Source organism: Neomonachus schauinslandi, chromosome 8 (assembly GCF_002201575.2).
Source record: "Neomonachus schauinslandi chromosome 8, ASM220157v2, whole genome shotgun sequence".
Taxonomy (NCBI): Eukaryota; Metazoa; Chordata; class Mammalia; order Carnivora; family Phocidae; genus Neomonachus; species Neomonachus schauinslandi.
In genome coordinates, this window is record NC_058410.1 from 139,321,582 (window position 1) to 139,345,533 (window position 23,952).

The 23,952-nt window shown below is 44.2% G+C and overlaps 1 protein-coding gene across 2 annotated transcripts in view; it reads left to right on the top strand.

Moving 5' to 3' along the window:
• The window catches only part of CDKAL1 (CDK5 regulatory subunit associated protein 1 like 1), a 671,286-nt gene extending 648,316 nt beyond the window's left edge, over window positions 1-22,970 (top strand). For both annotated transcript variants that reach the window (XM_044917193.1, XM_021696901.1), the window contains one exon: window positions 22,408-22,970. In XM_044917193.1, coding sequence (XP_044773128.1) covers window positions 22,408-22,596 — 189 coding nt within the window. In that variant the 3' untranslated portion in view covers window positions 22,597-22,970. The remainder of the gene's footprint in view (window positions 1-22,407) is intronic.
• Window positions 22,971-23,952: the final 982 nt, after the last annotated feature.

Sequence of the window (23,952 nt, forward strand, 5' to 3'; positions counted from 1 at the left end):
TCCCCAGAAAATATACTCTAAACAAATCAGAAAAGACCTGAAGCAGTGGGAAAAGAAAGGGAAAGAGAGAAAAAAGAAAAAGAAAAAGATAAAGATAAAAACAAAAACAAACAAAACAAAACAACAACAACCAACAACAAAAAAAAACCAGAATGTGATCAAATATGATCAGGCTGGTATATAGATCAGTGCCACACACTAGATTTGGGGTATATTTTGGTCTTTTAGAAGAAAGTGCCTCCCAAAATTTTAAAGAAAGAAAAACTTATATATGTACAAAAATAAGGGTTGATATGATGAAGGGATGGAATATGACTGTAAAGATGGAAATTATAAAAAATTTTATAAAAGGAATTGATAAGAAGTTGTTTGAAAAAAGAAAGAAGAGGATTTTAAAAAAAAAAAGAAAAAGAAAAAAAAAGGGAGAGGATGTGATCAGGCAGGGGAATAGAAAACACCATATACTAGAGATTTAGGGTATATTTTAATCTGTTAGAAGAAACGATCTCAAAATTTTAAAGAGAGAACAACTTATATATATAAGCCAAAAATACGGGTCACTACTATGAAGGGATAGAATATGACTCTAAAAATGAAAAATAAAAATGTTTTTTTTAAAAAGGATTGATAAGATGTTGGTTGAAAAAGGGAAAAAGAAAAATTCAAAAAGAAAAAAAGACAGTTAAAAAAAATTAACTTTGGAAGACTAAAGAATCATGGTAAAAAAGCCATGAATTCTATGTGCAGTATTCCCCTAGCGCTGGAGTTCTGCCGTTCTCATTGATGGGTAAACTTGGCCTTGGCGGGCTGTTCTCGCTGATCTTCTGGGGAGGGGCCTGTTGCCGTGGTTTCCAAATGTCTCTGCCGGAGGCGGAATTGCCCCGCCCTTGCCCCCTCCCGGCTAAGTAATCTGCTCAGGTTTGCTCTCCCGGGCTTTTGTTCCCTGCGAGCTTTCCGTGCAGCTTTGGAGGCGGAGACTGAAAATGGCGGCCTCCCAATCTCTGCCACGGAGGAGCCGGGAACTCGGGGCCCCGCTTCTCAGTGAGCCCCCAGAGAAAAGCTGTCAGTCACTCCCGTCTCCCCGGTCTCCAGCTGCACTCCGTGCTCACCCGGCCTGTGACCGCGCGTTTCTATCTCTGGCACCCGACCCCGGGTGGAGTCTCCAAACCCAGCTGATCCCTGCGGTGCGCTCCCGCGCGGCTCTTCCCGGGGGAGGAAGGTGAGTCTCCCCGGATCCGCCGCTTGTTGGGTCCCTGCTGGAGGAGCAGTGGCCTGACTGTGCCGCGGATCACAGTTTATGGCAACCCCGAGCTGAGAGCCCGCGCCTGGGCTCCGCCTCTGCAGCCGGCTTCCCTGCTCCGTTACCTGGGAGCTCTGCCACACTCAGGCACCCCCGGTCTTTCTGTGACCCCGAGGGTCCTGAGACCACACTGTCCCGGAGGGTTCCACCCCCCGCTTAGCCACCAGAGTGACGTCCCTCGGCGGAGCAGACTTTTAAAAGTTCCGATTTTGTGCCCCGCGGCTCTATCACTTGCCAGAAGCGGCCGCCGGAGGCCCCTCCCCCGCCGTCTATCCTCCCGAATATCGCCTCGGATTCACTTCTCCGCACGTCCTACCTTCCAGAAAGTGGTCGCTTTTCTGATGAGAGAGTTGTTGCTCTTCTTTTCTTCGATCTCCTGTTGAGTTTGTAGGTGTTCAGAATGGTTTGATCCCTATCCAGCTGAATTCCTGAGACCAGACGAAATCCAGGTCTCCTACTCCTCTGCCATCTTCCTCTGGAATCTTTTGTGGCCCATGTTCTAACGAATCACTTGAATCCTACCATTTCTAAGATCGATAAGAAGTCAGAGCCATTTTGTGCCTGAATCAGAAGAAAATTCTCTCTGATTCCAAACTTAAGTAGTGAGTTTTATTCTAATGATTTTCTCTTTCTGGGTTTATTCCTAGTAGGAAAGGATTGCTTTAAAGAAAGAAGAGGGAGGGGGGCTTTGTGAAAAGAGCTTGAGATTTGGAGTCTCCCGTGTTTGGGTTCAAATTGGAATTACACACTACTCTGCTCCTGTACAACTTCTTGACTCACAGTTTCTTCATTTGTAAAATGGACACATTTGATCCACAGAGCACTAAATTAGACAATGTGGACAAAGTGCCTGGTGTATCACAGGTATATTAATATTTGATAAAGGGATTCAGTAAGTATCATTTTAAAAATCAGTGATTTCCTGGGTCTTGATTTTTTTTTTTTACTTCAGTTTTTTTTTAAAGGTACTTTACTTCCATTGGCTTTCACTCTACAGTACTGTACAGTCAGTTGAGAACCCTGATGCTGGATTCTGATTACGTGGGTCTGAATCTTTGTTTCACCACTTACAAGGAGTATGACCTTGGGTAAACTACTCTTCCTCTCTCCACCTCCACTCTCTCCTCTGTAAACGTGGATAACAATAGTACCTACTTCACGGGATTACATGGAAATGGCTTAACAGTCAATGAAGGTTGGCCACTCTTCATATTATCATTATTAGTTTGTGATACATTCCAAGCAATGAAACAGAGAAGGTAAAAATTGCCCAACCTTTTATCATTTCAAAAGTTGTCATCGGGGTGTCTGAGTGGCTCAGTCAGTTGAGCGTCTGACTCTTGGTTTGGGCTTAGGTCATGATCTCAGGGTCGCGAGATCGAGCCCTGCATCGGGCTCTGTGCTCAGCATGGAGTCGGCTTGAGACTCTCTCTGCCTTTCCCTCTGTCCCTCCATCCTGTGCACGCTCTCTCTCTCAAATAAATCTTAAAAAAAAAAAGTTGTAATCCTCAGCTGTTGACTTCCTACAAAATGGCAGATGAAAGCAGACAAACTTGGAAAAGCTCCTCCACATAATGAGAACAACACATTAGCAGAAAGAGACTCCATAGCAATTTAATAGCATTGCCTGTTCTTCCTGACAGACATTTCTCTCTCTTTCTGCATCTTTCTAAAGGAGAATATTCTAGAATGGAGAGCTGGACCTACCATTCTGTTTCTCAGAAGTGATGGGAAGGCTGCCCCCAGGGTGGCTGGCTGCCGCCTCTTTCTCATCTGCTGAGACTTTGATTCCAATAATGGATTCACTTGAGCAGCTAGATAGCTGAGCACCAACACAGCTGACTGCACAGGGAAAGGAAGCAGAATTTTAAAGGGTGGCATGGTTTGCCTTCATTACCAGACAAAGGGCCAGCAGGATATTCAGGTGTACTGAGTTTTATGTACAAACCATACTATATTTTCGGAGCTCTGACCCTTACAAAAGCACCGTTAAAGTGCTTTCCTCTTCATCTAACATTCATTTCCAAAACCACTGAAGTGAAAGGGTCTATTAGTTCAGGGCCAGATTTGAAAGCACATGAAAACTGCATTCATGAGGTTAAGAAATGGCTTAATAATTAAGTTAAAACAGTTGAAAGTGGATCTAATTTCAAACAGATCAGCTAACCGTGTTAGAAGCAAATGAGGGTGTGTTCCTTCCTATTTTCCTTCTACCTCTAAGATACCGGCTCCAACCCCACGCGGTTTTTCTCGTTTCTTTTTAAACTTTATATAAGATTGACTTCTTCATTGCCTGTATGTTAAAACATAGTACATTTGATATTTAGTGGAAACACACCGTGGAAAACATAGTACATTTGATATTTAGTCCATTTCTTTCATACTGCACCCAATTAGTGTCCTTTGCCCACCCGTTGGGACGTAGTTGGATGTCACCATCTAGATACATAGATTTCATTCTGTACTGCTGAGCTATATATTTTATTGGGCATTACAGCTGAACTCATGTGATTATGTCAGTTCAGGATGCACTTAGTATGTTTGCAGTACCTTTTGGTACCTGCTTGGTTACCATCCAGAGTATCATCTGAGTGACCCGCCGCTCAACAATTAGCTTTCTCTTTTTTTTTAAGATTTTATTTATTTATTTGACAGAGAGAGACACAGCGAGAGAGGGAACACAAGCAGGGGGAGTGGGAGAGGGAGAAGCAGGCTCCCCGCCGAGCAGGGAGCCCGACGCGGGTCTCGATCCTAGGACCCGGGACCATGACCTGAGCCGAAGGCAGACGCTCAATGACTGAGCCACCAGGCGCCCCAACAGTTAGCTTTCATTCCTCTTTCATCACTACTTGTGCTGCCAGATGATAATTTCCTCCTCCTGAGGCTTGGCGCTGGGGCATGGTGAGGGGAACTGCATGCCTCGAGAAACTAATTGCGCCTTCATAGTAATAATAGCTCCCAGTCAGTGAGCCTCTCCTATGCGTGCGGCGTTGAGGCTTTTTACCTGTCTCACCTCGCTGTATTCTTGTAGCCTCGGCCAGGGCAGCTAGAGCACGGGATCTAGAAGACAAGAGCACTGCTGTGCTCGCTCACAAAGAGGCATCAGAGGGGGGACTGGGGCAGGCGCTGCCCCTCCCTCTGGACCCGTTGTCCACACTGCGGGAGGGAGTAGAAGGCACAGCGAGCTGGAGGTCAGAGGCAGGGGCAGACTCCCAGAGCAAGGAAGGAAAAAGACTAGGCCCCCTGCGACTGGATTGTTCACACATGCGTCATGCGCAGGGTGCCTGGCGTCTGGGGGTTTCAACATTTACTGACCATAATGTTACCTAGGCGCTGGCCCAGATATTGGTGGTAGAAATAACAGATGTGATCTGGCCTTTAGGAGGTTTCAGTCTGGGTGTTGTTCTGGTAATACTGCTCTTCATCGGGACCCTGGTAGGCCGGGATTGGGTGAGGGAGGGGGTCTTACGTAGGTACATTTGCTGCCCCGTGCAGCATAATGGCTCTCGGGGTGAAAGTTTTATGGGCGATTTTTACCAAGTCTAAAATGAATTCATTAAGAACAAAAGGTATTCTTCATCATAGAAGCACCAAACAGAAAAAGCTTTCTTAGGAAAACCAAAGTGGTATCTCAGCAACACCCAAACATGAAAGGTCAGGTAGGCCCAATCTCCTATCCCACTGATGGGAGGAGGGAGACTCCAGGGGAGGATTTTCTCCTGTGATGATCTGAACTCATGTGTCCTGAACTACACTTTCATGCTCTCGCTTTGACTACATTACTCTTGGTTCGGATGTCTTTCCCATTTTCCTCTGTCGGCAGTGATCCTTGCTAGCATGGCTGTGTGCCTTGTTTGCCTGGGACAGTCTTGATTTACACCTGTTGTCCTGATGCCATTAATCATGGTGCCCCTCTATTCACTCCCCACCACGTCCTGGTTCGGAAGATGAATTACGCGGCCATCCCATCAATTTCTAAAGCGGACCCAGCACTTTGCTAAGCACTGCTTGAGATGCAGAAGTCTAGGATGTGGTCCTTGCCCTCAGGGAGAAGAAAGTGTAGTTGGGAAGAGAAGATATGTGCATTTGAAACAAAACATGTAACATAGCAAGTGCTCAATAAGAAATTGGAAGCTAGGAACCTCTGAAGGTGGGAAGCATCAGGGGATGTGTGGGTCAGGGTTCTTTGTAGACAACAGAAAAGCGTTCATCTAATTTAAACAGGAAGGGAGGGATACAGTTTGCAGAATTGTTGGAAGGGCTGGTGAGTAGACTCTGCTAGAGCAACAGAAACAACACCCAGAACCACATAGAAGCTGCTGATAGGAAGTGTTCCCTCTGCCCACCCTGCACCTCAACACAGAGCTCCCAAGCCCCGTCCGCCTGCCTCCTCACGAGGCTCACTCCACAATCAGGCCTCTCGGCATGGCCTCCGAGTGTGGAACCTGGGTCTCAAGGTTGCGCCCAGGGACAAAGGAGGATGGGAGATGGTCCTTGGAATCTGTAGCGGTAAGAATTCTGCATGTGGAGACCCAGAGGTGTGACAAGGTTGTTGGAACAGTTTCCACTGCAGAGGGTGTCATGGATGTGCTGGGGTTAGAACTGGGCTTGGAGGGTGGAAAGGGCCGAGTCAGGCAAGTGAAGAAGGACATTGTTCTCAGTATGGAAGGAGCACAAGTCAAGGGACAGAAAGCGCAGGAACAGAGCTGGCCTCATGTGGGCATCCATACGCAGACGCGGGCCGGTGGGAGGCAGTGGGAAGTGTCGGCTGGGAAGGGGGAGACCACTGGGTTCTGAAGGCAAATTGCACGAGACAGAAGTTAGGCTTTGCTGCATGATCGCATGAACTCTGAAAGCCCGGGCTTCACCTAACAAAGTTCTATTTCCTGCACACACTGCAGCACATCTAGTACCTTGTGGTGGGCAGTTTGGAATCAGGATGGTCCGTTCCACACAGTCCCTCAGGGACCCAGGCTGACGGCAAGCAGAGAATTGCTGGAGAGCCAGGCTCTTCCCTCCCTCAGCCCTGGAGCGGCAGATGACGTTTCTGTTCACAGCCATTGACCAGAATATTCACGTGGCCCCACCTACTTCAAGAGTTTGGGAAATACATACTTGTGAATAAGTAAGGAGAAGATGTGGGTAAATGATAGAAGCGTCTGCTGTGGCCCGTGGGAAAGTCTTTGAACATGAACATAACCATGACAGCCACCTGCGGGAAGAAAAACTCAGGAGCACCAGCCCACCCTGTCTGTCCTGCTCACCACCAGCCCCCCAGGCCCAGCACAGCACCTGGCTTGTAGTTGGCGCTTGGGACATATTTGTTGAATGAACTTGGCTCTCAGTGACATGCAGGGCAGAATGGATAGTTTCTCAACCAGAGGCAGAGAAGTTAAGGATAAATCTATTACTTCGACTTGGGATATTAGTATATTCTTCCACGGGCTAAGAAAGAAAAATCATAGTCGAGCTACACAACCTGTTCTTGGAAGTCATTTGACGTCTTGATAAGCAGATTGCAAAAGCCCTATTTTGAATTGATAAAATTCTTTTCATGGAACCTGTAAGGATGAGTACTTTAGACCTGGGATGCTTCTAACCATAAATTTGCGTTTTCTTCCCTTTTCCTTTCTAATGATGAATCTGACAGCCTGTTTCTCCCGTCGTACTCACAGTATTGACTTTGAGACGTGTCTCAAATAATAGAACTATGGATATTTCTGTTTTCTAACATAGTTTGCAGCGTTTTAAACTTAAAGGGTTTTGGAGAAACAAATTTTCTCCTGCCCTCTGTCTCCCCAGTGCAATTCTATAAAATTACTGGGAAACATAAATATTCAAGCCATATGTCAAGTCAACAGTTATCTGTTAGGAAGTCAACCTATAAAAATGGGATGCATTGCCCTTCAGATTTGCCACCACTTGAGAGAGAAAGCTAAAGGACCACAAAAGCAAAGAACCATTGCAGATGTACTTTATCAAGATTAGCATTTTCCTTCCAGAAGCTCCTGGCTCCCAGGGCTTCTCTCTCACAGACATCCATTCTGAAAGATAGAGTATCTCTTCAGCACATGAGCTTTGGAGTCATACTGTGTGGATTTGGACTTTTGGCTCCCTTCCTTATTAACTGTATGATCCTTGGCTGATCACTTACCCTCTCTAGGTATGTTTCCTCTCTTATAAATTGGGAGTAATAGAATCTATCTGACAGGGTGATTTTGACGAATGAGGTAATGCATGGGAAGCACTCAGAGCATTACCTGGCACGTAGGAAGTGATCGATGAATATGTGGTGTGAAATTGGGGGCATGGTGATAGTCAGTGAAGATTTATCTGGGCCCAGTTAATCAAGATGCTAATGATATTGTGTCCATGGGCCATGGGTGATGTTTTGCCCGAATCACATATATACCATGAGAAGAGGACTTGGTCATTGGTTTTTTCAGGTACATATATCACCAGCAAGAACATTTGTAAAGTCCAGTTGCCTAAAATAAATATTCATGATCGTGATTTAAGTTCCCCTTTTTCACTGACTTTGTGTGGCTATTTCTTTTCTCTGCTCCCCTCAGATGAGGTCAGTTCCTCTGAACAGTCACAGAACATTTATGGTAGAGGATAGTGTTATTTGCTACAGATTTTTTTCTTTTAGATATTCTTGTAGGAGGTAATTTCCTCTTCCATGTTGTACTATATTATCTGAAAATAAACACAATCTGCCTAATTGGTCTCCCTGTTTCTACCCTCTATATAAATCAGATCGTGTCTCCCTTATGTTTAAAACCATCAAGGATTCCATATGACCCAGCATATGTACCCAAAAACTGAAAGCAGACACTTAAGCCAACACTTGTACACTAGTATTCATAGCAGCATATTCACAACAATCAAAAAGGGGAAAGAACCCAAGTGTCAACCGGCAAATGAATGGATACACAAAATGTGATATATACATCCAATGGAATTTGACTCATCCATAAGAAGAAATGAATTTTTGACACAAACTGCCATATGAATAAACCTTGAAAACATTATGCTAAGTGAAATAAGCCAGGCACAAAGGGAGAAATATCATTATATGAAAGATCTAGAATAGGCAAATTTTATAGAAGCAGAAAGTAGAGGTTATCTGGGGCTAGAGGTAGAGATGGGGAGTTATTTCTTATTGGTTACAGAGTCTCTGGAGTGGTAAAAAGTTTTAGAACTAGTGGTGATGGTTGTACAACATGACGAATATAATTAGTGCCAGTGAATTGTGCGCTTGAGAATGATTAAAATAGTGAATTTTATGTTATATATATCTTACCATAATAAAAAAAACCATTTTAAATGTTCAGTTTCCTCATGCTCACAGTGGAAACAAAAGTCCCAGCCTATAAGGCCTAGTGTCTTGGCCCTGCCATTGCCCCTCTGATGTCATCATTGACCTTTCTAGCCCTTGAATGTGCCGGACCAGCCACACTGGTCTCCATGCTGCTCCTTGAATGTGAACACACCAGCCATTCTCCCTCAGGAGGGCCTTTCCACCTGCCAGTCCCTCTGCTTGGAACCTGCTTCTCTTAGATGCCTATGTGACACATCTGTCATCTCCTTCATTCAAGTATCTGCTAAAATTCTGCCTCATCAGCGAGTCCTTCCTGAGTAGCTCTCTGTAAAACAGCCACCCCCACCACAACCTAGAACCCCCCATCCTTCCTCCATTTTCCTCCATGGAAAATCTCCCTGTCAGACACACCACATATTTATGTGTTTCTTCGTCTCTAGTTACTAAAATGGAAACTCCATCCGTAAGTGCTGGGATATTTTGCTTCATTCCTTTCTTTGTCTTTAATGTCTAGAACAGGGCCTGGCACGGCAGAGCACATGCTTAGGAAATGTCTATTGAGTGAGTGAATGAATGAATGTATTTGTGTTAAAGATAGAGAAAGACAGATAGATAGATAGATAATCCCTTATTAAAAGGATTGCAGGACCAAATATCTGGTCATCTTATATACCAGTTAACTGTTACCACTATAAATGCCTCATGACACAATCACAAAACTTAGAGCAGTCCAGCTAATCTCAACTGCCGGATGGTTTTACCTTTTGACAACGCGGTGTCTGTGAACTGGTGTCTCATTGTGTTTTTTTTTTTGTTTTTTTTTTTAAAGATTTTATTTATTTATTTGAGAGAGAGAGTGAGAGAGAGAAAGAGCACAAGAGGGGGGAGAGGGAGAGGGAGAAGCAGACTTCCTGCTGAGCCCGATGCGGGACTCGATCCTGGGACTCCAGGATCATGACCTGAGCCGAAGGCAGTCACTTAACCAACTGAGCCACCCAGGCGCCCCTCATTGTGTTTTTAACTTGTATCTCTCTAATTACAAATGAGGTTGACATATGTGTATACATTTGTTGGATTTCTTTGATATATTTATTTCGATTTCCTCTTTGATAAAGAGTCTGTGTTAAGTCTGTTGCCCATTTCCTTCTGTTGAGATGATACCTTTTTGATTTTTAGGATTTCTTTATATTATAAAAGTCTACAGTCTGCTGTGTGTGAAGCACGTGTCTCCTCTCCGTTCGTGGCTTGTCTTTTAACCTCTCATTGGCGCCTTAGAATTTCATGTATTTTTGTGATTTAAGAATGGTTTCCCTGCCTTACGGGTTAGAAAGGTTTTCTGCCCACATGACCTAAAATTTTTCCAGTTCTGCCTTTCCCAGGTAAATAATCACTCTACCTGGAATTAATTTTTAAGGATGGTGGGTAGGAGTCAAATTTCATTGTTTTACGTGTGTATAATGAATTGTTCCAGAAAATTTTATTGAAAGTCCATCTTTCCTAGCAGTGCAAAATGCCTCTGTTATAAAAATCACATCTCACTATATATGTGAATCAGTTTCCAGCCCTCTACCTGGCATCTTTTTATATTAGTTGTCTATTGCTGTGTAACAAATGACCTCAAAATTTAGCAGCTTGAAACAAAAAAACATTCATTATCTCAGAGCGTCTGTGGGTCAGAAATCTGGGCATGTGCAGCTAGGATGCCTCTGGCCCCATGCCTGTTGGGAGGCTGCAGTCGGGGCGTTGACCAAGAGTGTAGTCTTACCTGAAAGGTCAAATGGGGGAAGAGCTGCCTCTAAGTTCACTTATGTGGGGATGGTGGGATTCCGTTTCCCATGGGTTGTGAGAGTGAGGTCTTGGTCCTTCGTGGCCATTGGGCAGAGGTCTCCTTCAGTCTCTTCTCACGTAGGCTTTAGCGTAGGACACCTCACAACAAGGCAGCTGGCTTTCCTCAGAGCAACAAGCAGAGAGAGTGAGAAACAGGGAAGCCAGGGTTTTTTTTTTTTTTTTGTGACCTAATTTCAGAAGTGGCATCCCATCATTTATGTTGAGTGTTATTAATTAGAAGCAAGGCCGATCAGCTCATAGTCAGGGGAAGAGGGAAGTTGTTACAGCGGGATGTGAATACCGGAAGGCGAAGATCACTGGGAGCCATCTTGCAGGTTACCCGCCACACTTTTATGGTGATATAAACAATTAAATCTCCCTGTATTAATCTTCTCTGTTATTTTCAATGACATTTGGTAGGGTTGTTTATTTTTTACTTTTTAAGAACTATCCATATTCAAAATAGAAATAGAAAGGGGAAATGAGCATGCCTTGGGATGGAGTTTTAGAAGAACACATAATGGAATTTTGGAAGTGAGGGGAAAATACAGATGTGAACTTGGTTCAAATGGCCGATTTTAATGTAATCATGGTGAGTGCATTCCATGTAATCTTTCTTAACTGGTTTATCGGAATTTTTCCTAGCTGAATAACTATCACAGTGATCTGTAGGAAACATTTTACATGTTAGCTCATCATTTATGAGATTCTTTGGACAGAACAAAGCACCTGCCATCTCCTTTATTCATTTTATACAGTTCGTGGAGCTCAATGATGCTAGAACCATATTCCCAGTGTCATTGAAAATGATGCTTAGAACAGGATGGGAGGGTTGCGTTCTAATAGTGGTTAGCATCACACATGGCTTCTTTTTCATTTAAAACACAAACATCTGCCAACACACTCTCATGGTTACCTAGTGGGAAGAAATCCTTGGGCGTAATTATTTTGAGTTGAAGTGCTTGCTTAAAGATTAACTTTCGTACACCTGATTGTTCCGTTTGTCGACATCCTAGTTCACAGCTTCCTGTATACACTCCATGGAATGAGGGTGGTTTCAGTTGGAGCTTAAGAGATTATCGAAAAGACTTCATCATCAGGAAAGCATCTGGACCCAATTCACCTTAATTTTCTTCAGCTTTGCCACAGTGGTGGGGCCACATTAGCTTGTACAGATGTGTACTTCCAGCCAATGTTTCGGGTTAGAGGAGTTCAGATTTCTGCCATCATCATGAACATGGTGATTACTGACTTCATAGTTCTCAGGGAGCCTTTTGGTTCCTTCTTTATTTCCAGTCCTGTGTGTGTGTGTGTGTGTGTGTGTGTGTGTGTATGTGTGTATACTTGTGTATACATCCGTGGCTGAAAGAGAGACCTACATACACATTCTAGAGTAATTTCCAAATTTTGACATAGTAAATAAATAGCTTGGGTTTTAAGGGCAGCTAGTAAAATTTAAATCACAATGAATAAGAAGTAAAAATAAATGCATCTCCAGCTAAGATGCCAGACCTCTGATAACATACCTTTCGGAAAAGCTCACAACCCCTTGGTTTTTGTAGAACTAAAGAGGTTACGTATAAACAAATGACAACACCCCACTGTGGGCAAAGATTTTTATGCTGTGTTATTAATTCTAGACCCCCTTCTTCTACCCTGCACTCCACGCACTTATTTGGTGAATGTAACAAGCCAGGATCTAGGCCAGTGTCAGGCATTTGAATGGACACGTGGTGCTGAGTTAAAGAAAGATTAGGAACTTTCAGGAAGACGACAGAATTCAGGTAGAAGCCCACAACTGGAGGGTTGAGGAGGCCTTATGAAGACTGGACTGCCACCGTTGTTCATTCCTGATTATCAGGGACTGAGGCAACAGTTTCCATTAGAGATGCTTACATTAAGAGGTGCTTCCTTAAGTGTATATTTTGGGAATTAAAATGCAATCGTGATAGAGATAACTTTCAGATATGAAGATGATTTTGTATTTAAAGCAAACTCTACAGAGTCAGGAGATTTTGAGGGTCTTTTCTGATAGCATACTGCACTGCATAATGTATATTTTAACATAATTTCCTTGCATTGATCACATATTTGGTGTTGATAGATTTTCTGCATAGGCCATATGTGCAGGCTCGGTTAAAAAAAACAAACAAGAAGGTGATGCTGAACTCTAACTTGAGTTATGAGCTATCAGACATTTTTTTCTTCATCCCTAGTAGCTTTCCCTTCAAGCTCTAACAATGCCTTTGAGCCATGAGAAAAATTTACACATAATATTTTGAATCCATTAAAAGAAGTTCAGAGCTTAAGAGTTGTTTTTGTATCTCTTGAGTCGGATGAATTACGACCTCACAGAAAATAATAATTAGGTGATGTGTCGACGCCGAGCTTTGATTTTTGGTATGATTATCTCTTTCTTTCATTTGGCTCAGTTGAAGTCAGAGGGTTGGGCTTCCTGAAAGAGGGGTCACGCAGACCACGTCCTGAAAGAGGGGGTCACCCAGACCATGCAGAGGCACATCAGAGCTCTTCCTTTGGTAAATGTCAAGGCAGAATTACTCAGAATATAATCTGAAATGCATTTGATCATACGGCAGATAGTTTAATAATTTATTTTTGGCCTTATTAGCAAAGCCTTATATTACTCTGCTGTCACCAAAACAAGATATAAAACAAGATCATAGTGATTTTGTGTGTGCGGGTATGTTCTGGCTTGAAATTATTTTTCTTTGCGATTTTAATGGCCTGATAGCAATTACACATTTGAGGTGAGAGGATGTGGGGGAAATTACATGCAAATAATGCCGAATTTAGAATTGCCCGTGCCCAAAAGTGATACAGAAATGCTGACAGGACTGTGCCCTCATCACGTAACTCTGTGACAGAGGTTTTATCATGTGAATATTCTCCCCAAATAAATGAAAAGGTGTAGCTGATTCCAGGTTTAATTTGTGGAGTTCGTTACATGCCAGTGTACCTACAAAGCTGATGGACGGCGCATAGAACATTCTTCGCAGAGTCCTCAAGAACTAGAAACTACTAAGATCTTTGGTTCAGAGAGAATCGGGCATTCCTAATTATATGAAATTAAGATGTTCCCAGTTTGAGGAATTGTCTGAAAGAGTAGTGGAGAAAGGTAGCACGGCACCCTCCATCCCCGTCTGTCCCTGTAGCTGGTAAGGCCCCGGAGCGCGGGGATAGGGTGTCTGTCAATCCGAGGAAGGCAGCTTGCAACACCTGCAGGTGTCGGAGACAGAAGAACTCATTTAGACGCTGCACGGCGAGATGGGAAGACAGGTGGCGACTCTCTTCCAGGGATATCTTTTATTTGAGCAGAACCAGCCCAACTGTTCCTCATTAAAACACATTTTGCAACATGTTCTAATGTGAGCAGATCAAGTGTGTGTGTGTGTGCGTGTGTGTGTGTGTGTGTGTGCTCAGAGAAAACGCAGCCGTGTGCCATCTCTGGGTCCCATTTACAAAGTCTCAGCATGGTTCAGAACTGCAAACCAGGTGGGATGCAGTGCCCCCTCAGGACCTGACCTGGCTTTCCCGGAATGGCCTTTCTGTAGAGAAACGCAAAACACCACCATTGCATCCGTGAGATGCAGTGGCAAGTAAAGTGGATAAAGTCGGCTTAGAAGAAATCTCAATCCTGATAGTCATTTGATATGCCGTGCCTTGGTTTTTCTCATTTCTCTGTATGGCGTTAGAAATGTACTTCTGATGTGTTATCACCAAGGCTGAACTTAGTATGACTGAAGCCAAGCCTCTCATCGGCTTCACCATGGATACCTGCTCCCCGTCAATTGGGCAAGTTGGAATTAAGTCATGTTAACAGCTTCCCTGGGAATTTGGAGGGAATGAAAGAATGCATATAGAGTACTCAGAATCGTGCCGGGCGTATGGTGACCAGTGCGTAAATGCTTCTTATCTACTTAGTGTTTTTATATAGAGGCTGTCATCCACATGTCCTCCTGGATCCTTAGGCTTCTGGTTCTATGGCCATATCCCATAATGCAAGTTATAAATATTTGGGAGGAGGAGGCACTGCATGAGAGGCCTGTGAACGGCATGACTTTCCATTGGAAGGCCAAACCCAACCAAGAAAAGGATAAGATGTTTGCACCTGTACAAAAATATAAATATAGAAGGCAAAGGAACACACAGAAGTACAAATACCCCTGCAGAGAAAGTTCTATTCATTGACCACCTCCTTCAGGTCCTTATCTCTTCCGGCTGAAAAAGCCATGAGTAGGACAGACATGGTGGCTCAGCAGGTCTGTGTGAGCGGAGGCTGAGCCCTGGGAACCCCGTCTTCCTCCACCAGGAGGCTTCATGGCCAGCCAGCGGTACAGTCACTGGGAGGTGCCCTGTACCCCTTTTCCCTGTGACGTGGAGAACATCAGGCTTCTGTTGGAGTGCATTCTCTCCTGCAGCTGGTTCAGCTCTGCCTGAACTGAGCACACCTTCTGGTGGGACAGTGAGAACACGGGGAAGTCACATATGCCAGGAGAGGTAAGCACAATAATGTGCTCACACACACACACACACACACACACACACACAGAGGATAACCCACGTCCTGATCCCAGGAACCTGTGAATGTGCTTGCCTTACATGGCCAAAGGGAACTTCAGGTATGTGATTCAATTAAAGGTCGAGATGGAGAAATTGTCCTGGGTTTATTCCCAGGGGCCCAGCGTAAATCACAAGGATCCTCATTGAAAAGTCTGTATTACTGGCTTTGAACCTGGAGAGAAAAGGCCACAAGCCAACGGATACAGGCAGCCTCTAGAAGCTAGAAAAAGAGCAAGGAGACCAATTCTCCTCTAGAACTGGCAGAAAGAATGCAGCTTTGCCGACACCTTGATTTTAGAATTTTCAACCTCCAGAATTGCAAGCGAATGAATTTGTATTAAAACCTGAGGTTACGGTAATTTATTAAAGTAGCAATAGAAAACTAATGTACCATGCTACTTCTCTGCTGGCAAGTTTTTCCCTGTTGGTACTATTATATTTTTATACTGTGTTGTATTGATGATGTTCGACCCTCTGTTCCCTCTACCCCACAGTCTAATAAGAAATCCAAGAATAGGTAAATGGCAATTTATATGGAAAGACTATCTGCACTGTATAAAATGTGCATCTGTAGTACTAAGGAGCAGGTAGAAAGGCAAATATCCTTTCAGCTAGCACTGCCCACCCCCCTCGGTGCTGGGCCCTGGGCATGCACTGGCAAGGCTCCTCTCGAGGGGTGCTCATAGGATCTTGCGGGAGTAGACAGGTCATTTACTACCACCAACAAGGGCCATGATGAAGGCCGGCCAGCTGGATGCCCAGCCCCATGGAGGGGAAGGACCTCACTCCTCTGGGGCTGTGCGCTGGTTGAGAGAGTTTTTCCTACAGGAGGTCCCGTCTGACTGAGCCCTCAATCTCAAGAGGAAGCAGGGAGCAGACAGAGAGTGGAGGAGGGGAGCTGGCTGGTTCAGGCTGGGCACAGAACCTAAAACCTTTGTGGAATCGAGAGTAACTTGTTTCCTTTCCTTTTTAGTTTCCTTGAAAAAAAAATGTTATAACAAAACTAAATATCGAAGGAAAAATCAGATATAAAAATGAGCCTCTGGCACATGTGACCAGTGAACCCCTCTTCATAAATTTGGGTCCGTTTCCCTTCACATATGGGATGGTTTTAGTTAAGAGCTGTTCCAGAAGGCTCACTCCACAGAGAGAGGCATAGCTTCTCCATCGTGGGTTAGCGCTTGCGAGGGTAGTACCCAGGACAGGACATCTTCATCTCAGTTCTGGTGCTAAGTGCTGTGGGGAGCTCTGAGCTTCCCCACGTTCTGGGTCACACTCCTGAGATGTAATATAATAGCCCTTCGTGTAGACCTTCTGCATTCCAGGCACCCCAGCCGAGCACTGAGCATATTACTTCGAACCCTCTCGACATCATCTACAGTACATATTGATATCTCTGCTTCATAGAAGAGGTAACTAGGCTTTGGGGCTTTGAACCACTTGCCCAAGGTCACACAGCTGCCAGATGTCTGACCCTGGATTCAGTTTCTGCCCTGCCAGAATTTGAAACCCATGCTCATTCGTTATATACCGTGTGTCTCCTGATGATGCGGAAGGGACAAAAATAGCCTAAATCAGTTAATCATATTTGAGAAGCAAATAAAATAGCGACTTTATGATTTTACAAAAAGAATATCTGAGACAGTTTGCCAGTTCCATTAGAACCGCAAAACACCAGGGAATGTGTTAATCTTGAGTTTTACATGCTCAAAAAACTTAATATGCACATCTCACTCGATCCTCCTAACAGCCCTATGATATGAAAATACTAGCAGTATCTCTATTTCTTAGGTGATTTTATGTAGAAACAGAGAAGATAAATCATCTGCCCCCAAATCCTAAGATGGAGGTGGGACTAGAGGGCAGAACCAGGGCACTTCATGCCCCCAGCACTGGTCCCATGTGACCTCGGTGCCCTGCATGTGTTTGGGTGTAGTCAGGCTCCTCTTTCTTCTTCCCAGCCGTGCATGGGTAGCTGCTCAAGAAAGACATAATTCAAGATGGACTGTTGTTACCATCTAGCCAGACTGCGTTCTTTTTTCTGAAGTCTTCATTTATCTCCACCTGATTGAAATCCGATCCGTAGACTTCCTGAACATCAAAGTCGTTTTTGTTTGGTTTTGTTTTCAGTGTAGGTACTTGGTTCTACTTTACCAGATTTATTACTTTAATAGGATTTGATAAGCTGTACTTTTGAAAATTAGTAAGGTGCTTTAAGAATTAGCAAGAATGTTTAGAAATTAATTAAGGAAACAGATTTACAAAGCGGGGGGATAGCCCACGTGAATCAAAGTGAACACTTTCTCAGTGTTGTCCTTAATTTACTATAACTGGATAAATGCAGGGATCTTTTTGATTGAACAGAGGTCCTATCCTGCCTCGTTTCAAATTTCTGTTTTGAAAAAGGCATTTCTCAGTGGAGTTGGATTTCTTAAAAAGTGTAAGTTTGAGAGTTGGTGTTTACTTAGTCTTAGCAAGCAATAACATTTCTCATACTGGGTGTGTTACCGTTTGAGAGATGGAAGTGTATCTTGAATTTCAAGAATTAATAATCTTTGGTAATAATGGTTAAGAAGTTTAGGGAAGGTTTGAGCCTTCTGTTTACTTCCCAGAACTATTGACCGTACTAAGTTTTTCTCTAAGTCAGTTACATACATTGTTCTCCGTGTGTGTGTGTGTGTGTGTGTGTGTGTGTGTCGGCATGCACATGTAAACTTTTACCTTAGCATTGGTGATTTATCATCACCTCCCCTAAAAGCACTTTTTGTTTAAATTGGGTCATAGAAGTGCTACATTCTTTCCTATTCATTTTTTCCTATTCGCTTCTAACTATATAGAGCTCTGCCATAGTTGTATGTTTAGATGTTGGAGTGTCTTGGACTTTAGGAGAAAGTCCTTCTGTTTCCTGTATTTTTTTAAAAGATTTTATTTATTTATCTGACAGAGAGACAGAGTGCACAAACAGGGAAAGTAGCAGGCAGAGGGAGAAGCAGGCTCCCGGCTGAGCAGGGAGCCCAATGTGGAACTCGATCCCAGGACCCCAGGGCTCATGACCTGAGCTGAAGGCAGACGCTTAACCGACTGAGCCACCCAGGCGCCCCTCCTATATTTTTAAGTTACTTTAACTTCAGTATCACAGTGGTGGTGACAATTGAAATGTACAAAGCTAGCTTCCTACTGATTACTGTCAGCTGAGAAGACTTTTTCTCAATCTTATATTTAAAAATATGTCATCAAACTCTTTTAATCACGATCTTGGATCGGTAAAAGGTGAAGATAAAAAAGAAGCCCAGTACGGTAGAGACAGGCTACCTTTTCCCTCTCGTGCTGTGTTGTTTGTCAAGTGCCCACCTTGATCTTAGGGAAAGCAGCAGGCCAGGTGGGTGCGGCTGCCCGAGCACGCTCCTGCTGTCCATGAGATTCTGTGATGCAGACTTGGCACACTGGGAATGGGGGGTCTGTTACGGTCAGACGCATTAGGTGTTTGCCGGGAGCAGGTGGGGGGGCAGGGGCGTGGAAGGGAATAAAGTAATACCCAAGGAAGAACACAACTACGGGTAATCCACAATGGTAATTCAATAAGTAACTTTCATATTTGGAGCAAAATTTTATGGCAAATGAGTTAGAAGAAGGAGAAGAAATTTTGTGGAATAGTCATCAAAAGTCAAGGGTTTTTTCAGGCCAAGAGCACAAACACATTAGCTGCACTGCAGCTTTGTGAAGCAGAAGATGTTATAAACTCAACCAGATGCTTAATGCTTGAAGACGTGGCCTAGTCCTGCCCAGGTCAGCCTGACCCCTGGCCTGGCACCAGTGATCACCAAGTGACAGCTTGGAATGGCAGGTGTAGAACCAGGGCCCAGCATTCGGGATGATGGGTGGAACAGAGGTGGATTCTCCCTGAAGCTGGGAGAGATTGTGTTTCACCGGCTCACTCTTGGAGGGGCCCCTTCCAAGGCCCTGTACTTAAGTTTGTATTTGCACTTTCTCCTAAAAAGAAAGCTCCAACCCCCACGCTATCTGGATCTACTCCTCGGTGAGGGTGTCTGTGAACTTCCTAAAGTCATACATGGAAGCATGAGTAGCGCTGTGTGCCTATGGGCACAGTCACCTCCACATTTTTCTGGGGAACAATCTGTAGTCTTCACTGGCTTCTCAAAGCCTTGCGTGACTCAAAAATGTCAAACTCGGGCCAACGAGACATCGATCAGCCTCTTAGTTATGGTCTCGTAAACCCAAATTTAAGAAGTGATGCTTTAATCTCTAGAGGCAGCAACTTAGGATTCGGGTAGATTCATACTCTGAATCCATCACAGGATGCGTGGGTCACAAGGGACATGGAGAGGCACGTTTTTGATTGTTTGCATCTCCTCTGGAACACACACCCCCATTCACTCACTTACTCACATCTGAACACTTGCGGGTATCTGCTCTACCCCTGCAGACGCGCAGGTCCAAGAACCCAGAGGGGAAGTAGCCTCGCTGCACTTCAAGAACTCACATCGCTTATGTCACTGTAGTGAAGGACTTCGTTCTCTCTCCGGGCTGCCCGGTCCAGATGAGTGCTGTCCTTGAGATATGGAGACTACTTTAGGCAAACTAAAAGTTTGTCAACATATTCTTAGCTCCAAAATATCACATGGAAAGCCAGTCTCACAAGAGAATGGTCTCCGGGGGCGGGAGCAGCTTTGGGTGCACCTCTGAGCTCTGGTCATGCCCCCCCCCCCCCCCGCTGCAGGGAGGAAAGCTCATCTGTTCCACTGCATGCCCCCTTGTCAAGGGACAGACACCAGCAGGGTGTCGGTCCAAACACCCGTGAGTGCAGAAGTGAATCATGATTCGACTGCCATTGGGTTGGGAGATTTATCCTTGAGGTTAGCAGTTTTTCTTTTCTTTTTTTTTTTTTTAACTTTGCCATTAGTCTCCTAGAGTCAAAGCAAGAATTCTTGCACATCTATCACATGGAAGCATTAGCTGGTGGAAACTGGATTCTAAAAGTTATTTTCATTTCCCCATTCCTATTCTTCATACCTCTCGTTACTCACTCATCTGAACTCAAATCCTGTGGGTTCTCCATCAAAAGTCCGTTGTCCCTCCTTCCCCAGCCTTCTGCCATCATCCTAACATAGGTGCTCATCACCTCCCGCCTCAACTCGCCACTGGATCACCTACTCCCATTCTCTTCCCTCCCGTCAGCCTACCCTGCACATTCCCGCCACGGTTTCCTTCTGGAGAGTACGGTTTCCGTGTGTCTACCATGTGTGGTGAGCTGCAACTCCCACTTTCCACACAGAGGACACAGGTGTCAACAAGAGATTCTTAGGGAGCTTGGAAGGGAAGAAAAAGCAAAATAAAATGGTGTTGAAATATTTTGTGCTGCTGTGGATTTCTTGTTCTTCCACAGACATGCCTGAGGTTTTCTTGCCTCTGGGTTACCCCTTTGGCCCCCCACATTGCCCGTCCGTGTTCCCCTGCCCACCCCATCTCCATCTCTCAAAGTGGTGTTTCAGGTCCCAGCAGGGGAGGCACCAACTCTAAAGCCTGTACATAAGATGGAGATCTTCTATAACAGAATTAAAGTTATACTTTGAAAGGCTAGAACCGTCTAGAGAGCAGCCAGGTTCTCCCTCCCCACTAGTGATCGTAGCTAGACAGCATACCAGAGGGAGCTGAATTGGGGGAGGGGGGGCTGTCTTTCTGGCCACCCAGACCCTTCAGCTTCCTCTTCAAGTTTGGGGCAGCCGGGAATCTCCACCTGGAGGGATATGTTTGTGGAATGAAATGACATCCATAAGAACTATGTCATTCTTTCTTTCTTTTTTTTTTTTTTGCTGAGTAGATGTGGTTGCATCCCTAAAAGGTACATTTTTGATATGATTCCACTCTACGTAAACATTATGCTTCATGAATTCTGCCTTAATTCTCCATAAACTAACTCTCTCTCCTCCCCTCTCATATGTTTTGTGCATAATCTGGAAAATCATGAACTTGGCCTGACACTTCAAAGAAAGGAAATGTGATTTATCCATACCTAACTTGGGGCCACGTGGCCCATGGTGGGTGTTTGAATGTGTCTGCTGAAGGAGTAACTAAGTGATCGCTTCTTCTTACATCAGACTAAAAAGCTTCTACACAGCAAAGAAAACCATCAACAAAACAAAAAGGCAGTCTACTTGAATGGAGAAAATATTTACAAATCCTATATCTGATATCTGATAAGTAATATCCAAAATATATAAGGAACTACTATAACTCACTAGCAAAAAAACAATCTGATTAAAAAATGGGCAGAGGATCTGAGTAGATATTTTTCCAAAGAAGACATACAGATGGCCAACAGGTACATGAAAGATGCTCAACATCACTCATCATCAGGGAAATGCAAATCAAAACCACAGTGAGCTATCACCTCCCACCTGTCAGAATGGCTGTTTTCAAAAAGACAAGAAATAACAAGTGTTGGCAGAGATGTGGAGAAATGGGCACTGTTGTGAGAGAATGTAACTTGGTGCAGCCACTGTGGAAAACAGTATGGAGGTGCCTCAGTAACTTAAAAACAGAAATACCATATGATCCAGCAGTTCCTTTTCTGTGTATTTATCTGAAGAAAACAAAAACACTCACCCCTGTGTTCATTGTAGCATGATTTACAGTAACCAAAATATGGAAACAGCCTAAGTGTCCAGTGTCTTTATCCAAAGAAGATGTGGGATATATATCCTGTGTGTGTGTGTGTATGTGTATGTATATGTGAATATTACTCAGCCATAAAAAAGAGGGAAATCCTACCATTTGCAACAACGTGGATGGACCTTTAGGGAATTATGCTAAGTGAATTAAGTCCAAGAAGGACAAATGCCATATGGGCTCAATTATATGTGAAATCTAAAAAAAAAAAAAATTGAGCTCATAGATCCAGAGAACAGATTGGTGGTTGCCGGAGGGTGGAGGTCGGGGGGTGGGCAAGATGGGTGAAGGGGTCAAAAGTGGAAACTTCCAGTTACAGTACGAGTAAGCCCAGGGGGTGTCATGCACGGCACGGTGACTGGGATTAACAACACTGTGTTGCATATTTGAAAAGTTGCCAAGAGAGGAGATCCTAAAAATTCTCATCACAAGAAAAAAAAAAAACAAAAACTGTATGCATGGCAGTGGATGTTAAGTAGACTTATTGTGGTGGTCATTTTGGAGTACATAAAACATGGACTCGTTATGCTGCACACCTGAACTAATAACAATGTTATTTGTCAATTACATCTCAATAAAGAAAAAAAGACAGCTTCTTCTAGGGACTCATTACTTGACAGATAGTCACAGTAGGGCTGTTTTGTATCTTAAAATCATTTTTTCCCCCTCTATGTTTCCGTCTTCATAGGACTTGAGAAAGAGGCTTGGGAATCACCTGAGCTTGGTGCCCCACACTTCTGCGGTTCGGCGGGACCCCGCGAGCTCCAGAATGGCACTCCGCTTGCAAAGACTCCATCAAGACTGCACACTGAGGGCGTCTGTGGGCCTGGCTCTGTTTGCTCTCCTTCTGGCTTTTTTGGTCAAAGTCTATAATTAAAGCACAACTAAAGGAAGCATTTGTGAAGAAGACTAAATTTCTCATTAAAATCTGCAACGAGCAGAAAAGCAACCACATCAGTCCTCCAAGAGCCGGAATTGGTACTGGTCTCGCTGCCCCCGCATCAGCCATGCTTTTTAATGAGGCTTACCGTGTCTCCCATTGAGTTGGGCCATCGGTTATTTGACCTAACACCTACTGACTGTTGCCATAGCATATCTTTTGAATTAAGCTCCTTTCGGTTAATTTGCAGCAGGAAATGCAAGTGGTTGCATTTTCTTTAAACCTCCAGTCTTCAAGTCAGAACTTAATTGTACAGTGGATCCGGTCATCTTTTCCTAATGTGGGAAGAATTTTGAGTCTTCAATAAACATCTAAAAATGAATCTTTCTCTTTATGCTTTGTTTAGAGTAAAATGCCACAAACATCTTATTTTTCACAGCAGATGTGTTGCTGGAAAGTTTATTATGGAAACCTGTGTTTGGAACAAGACTTCTCTTGGAATGCACAAGGCAGAGTCGCCAAGTAAAGGACTCTCGGTGACATTTCTGAGAAGTGTGAGGAATCACCCACTTCTTCGGCACCCACAGACTCTCAAAAACTGGATTTGTCTAAAACCAGCTGTGCCCCTTCTCCGACAGTTTTGACCCATGACATCAAATGTTTATTTCTACCTGACATCATTGGCCTTTACTAAGTACAATGGCTTATTTCACAGTAGAAGGACTCAGTGTACTAAGCGATCCTATGAATATCAGAATTTAGATGTTATTTGGATCGTATAGGCCCAGGGAAATCAGATGCCCTCTGGTCACCATAGGACATTTCATCTTTAAACCCACACCCGTGTTCAGCTCCTCCTTTTATGTGTCTTTTAAGGAATCCAAATTAAAATTTATTTATGTCATCAGTTCGTGAGCTAACAAAACGAAAAAGCAAAACAAAACTAGTGTTAGTACATTTCTCCAGAACCTGGTATGTGCTTCTAAGAGGAAATCCCATTTCCAATGCAGAGGACCTGCCCGGGCCCTCGCAGAGCCCCCCCAGGGGAACATTCATTTGGGATGCTAGTGAGTCACACTGTGTAGGACGTAAGAAAAGTTTTGTGCCCCTAACTGACCGGAGATGAGCAGGGTGTTTGTAGTCCCCAGCTCACCCCTTCCCCACTCTTTCCCTCTTACACCTCCCCTGTTTCTTTCCTCCCCTCCTGCTCTAAGCTGTCCTTACCTCCACTCTGCTCCCTTCCGTTGTCCTTCCCGTGAACCAAGCGCACACCCAGCCATCCAGCAGCCCCGCTGCCCCTCCCCCGCTGTGGTGGGGGTTCTCGAGGATTGTTTCAGCCGCACGGGGCCACCC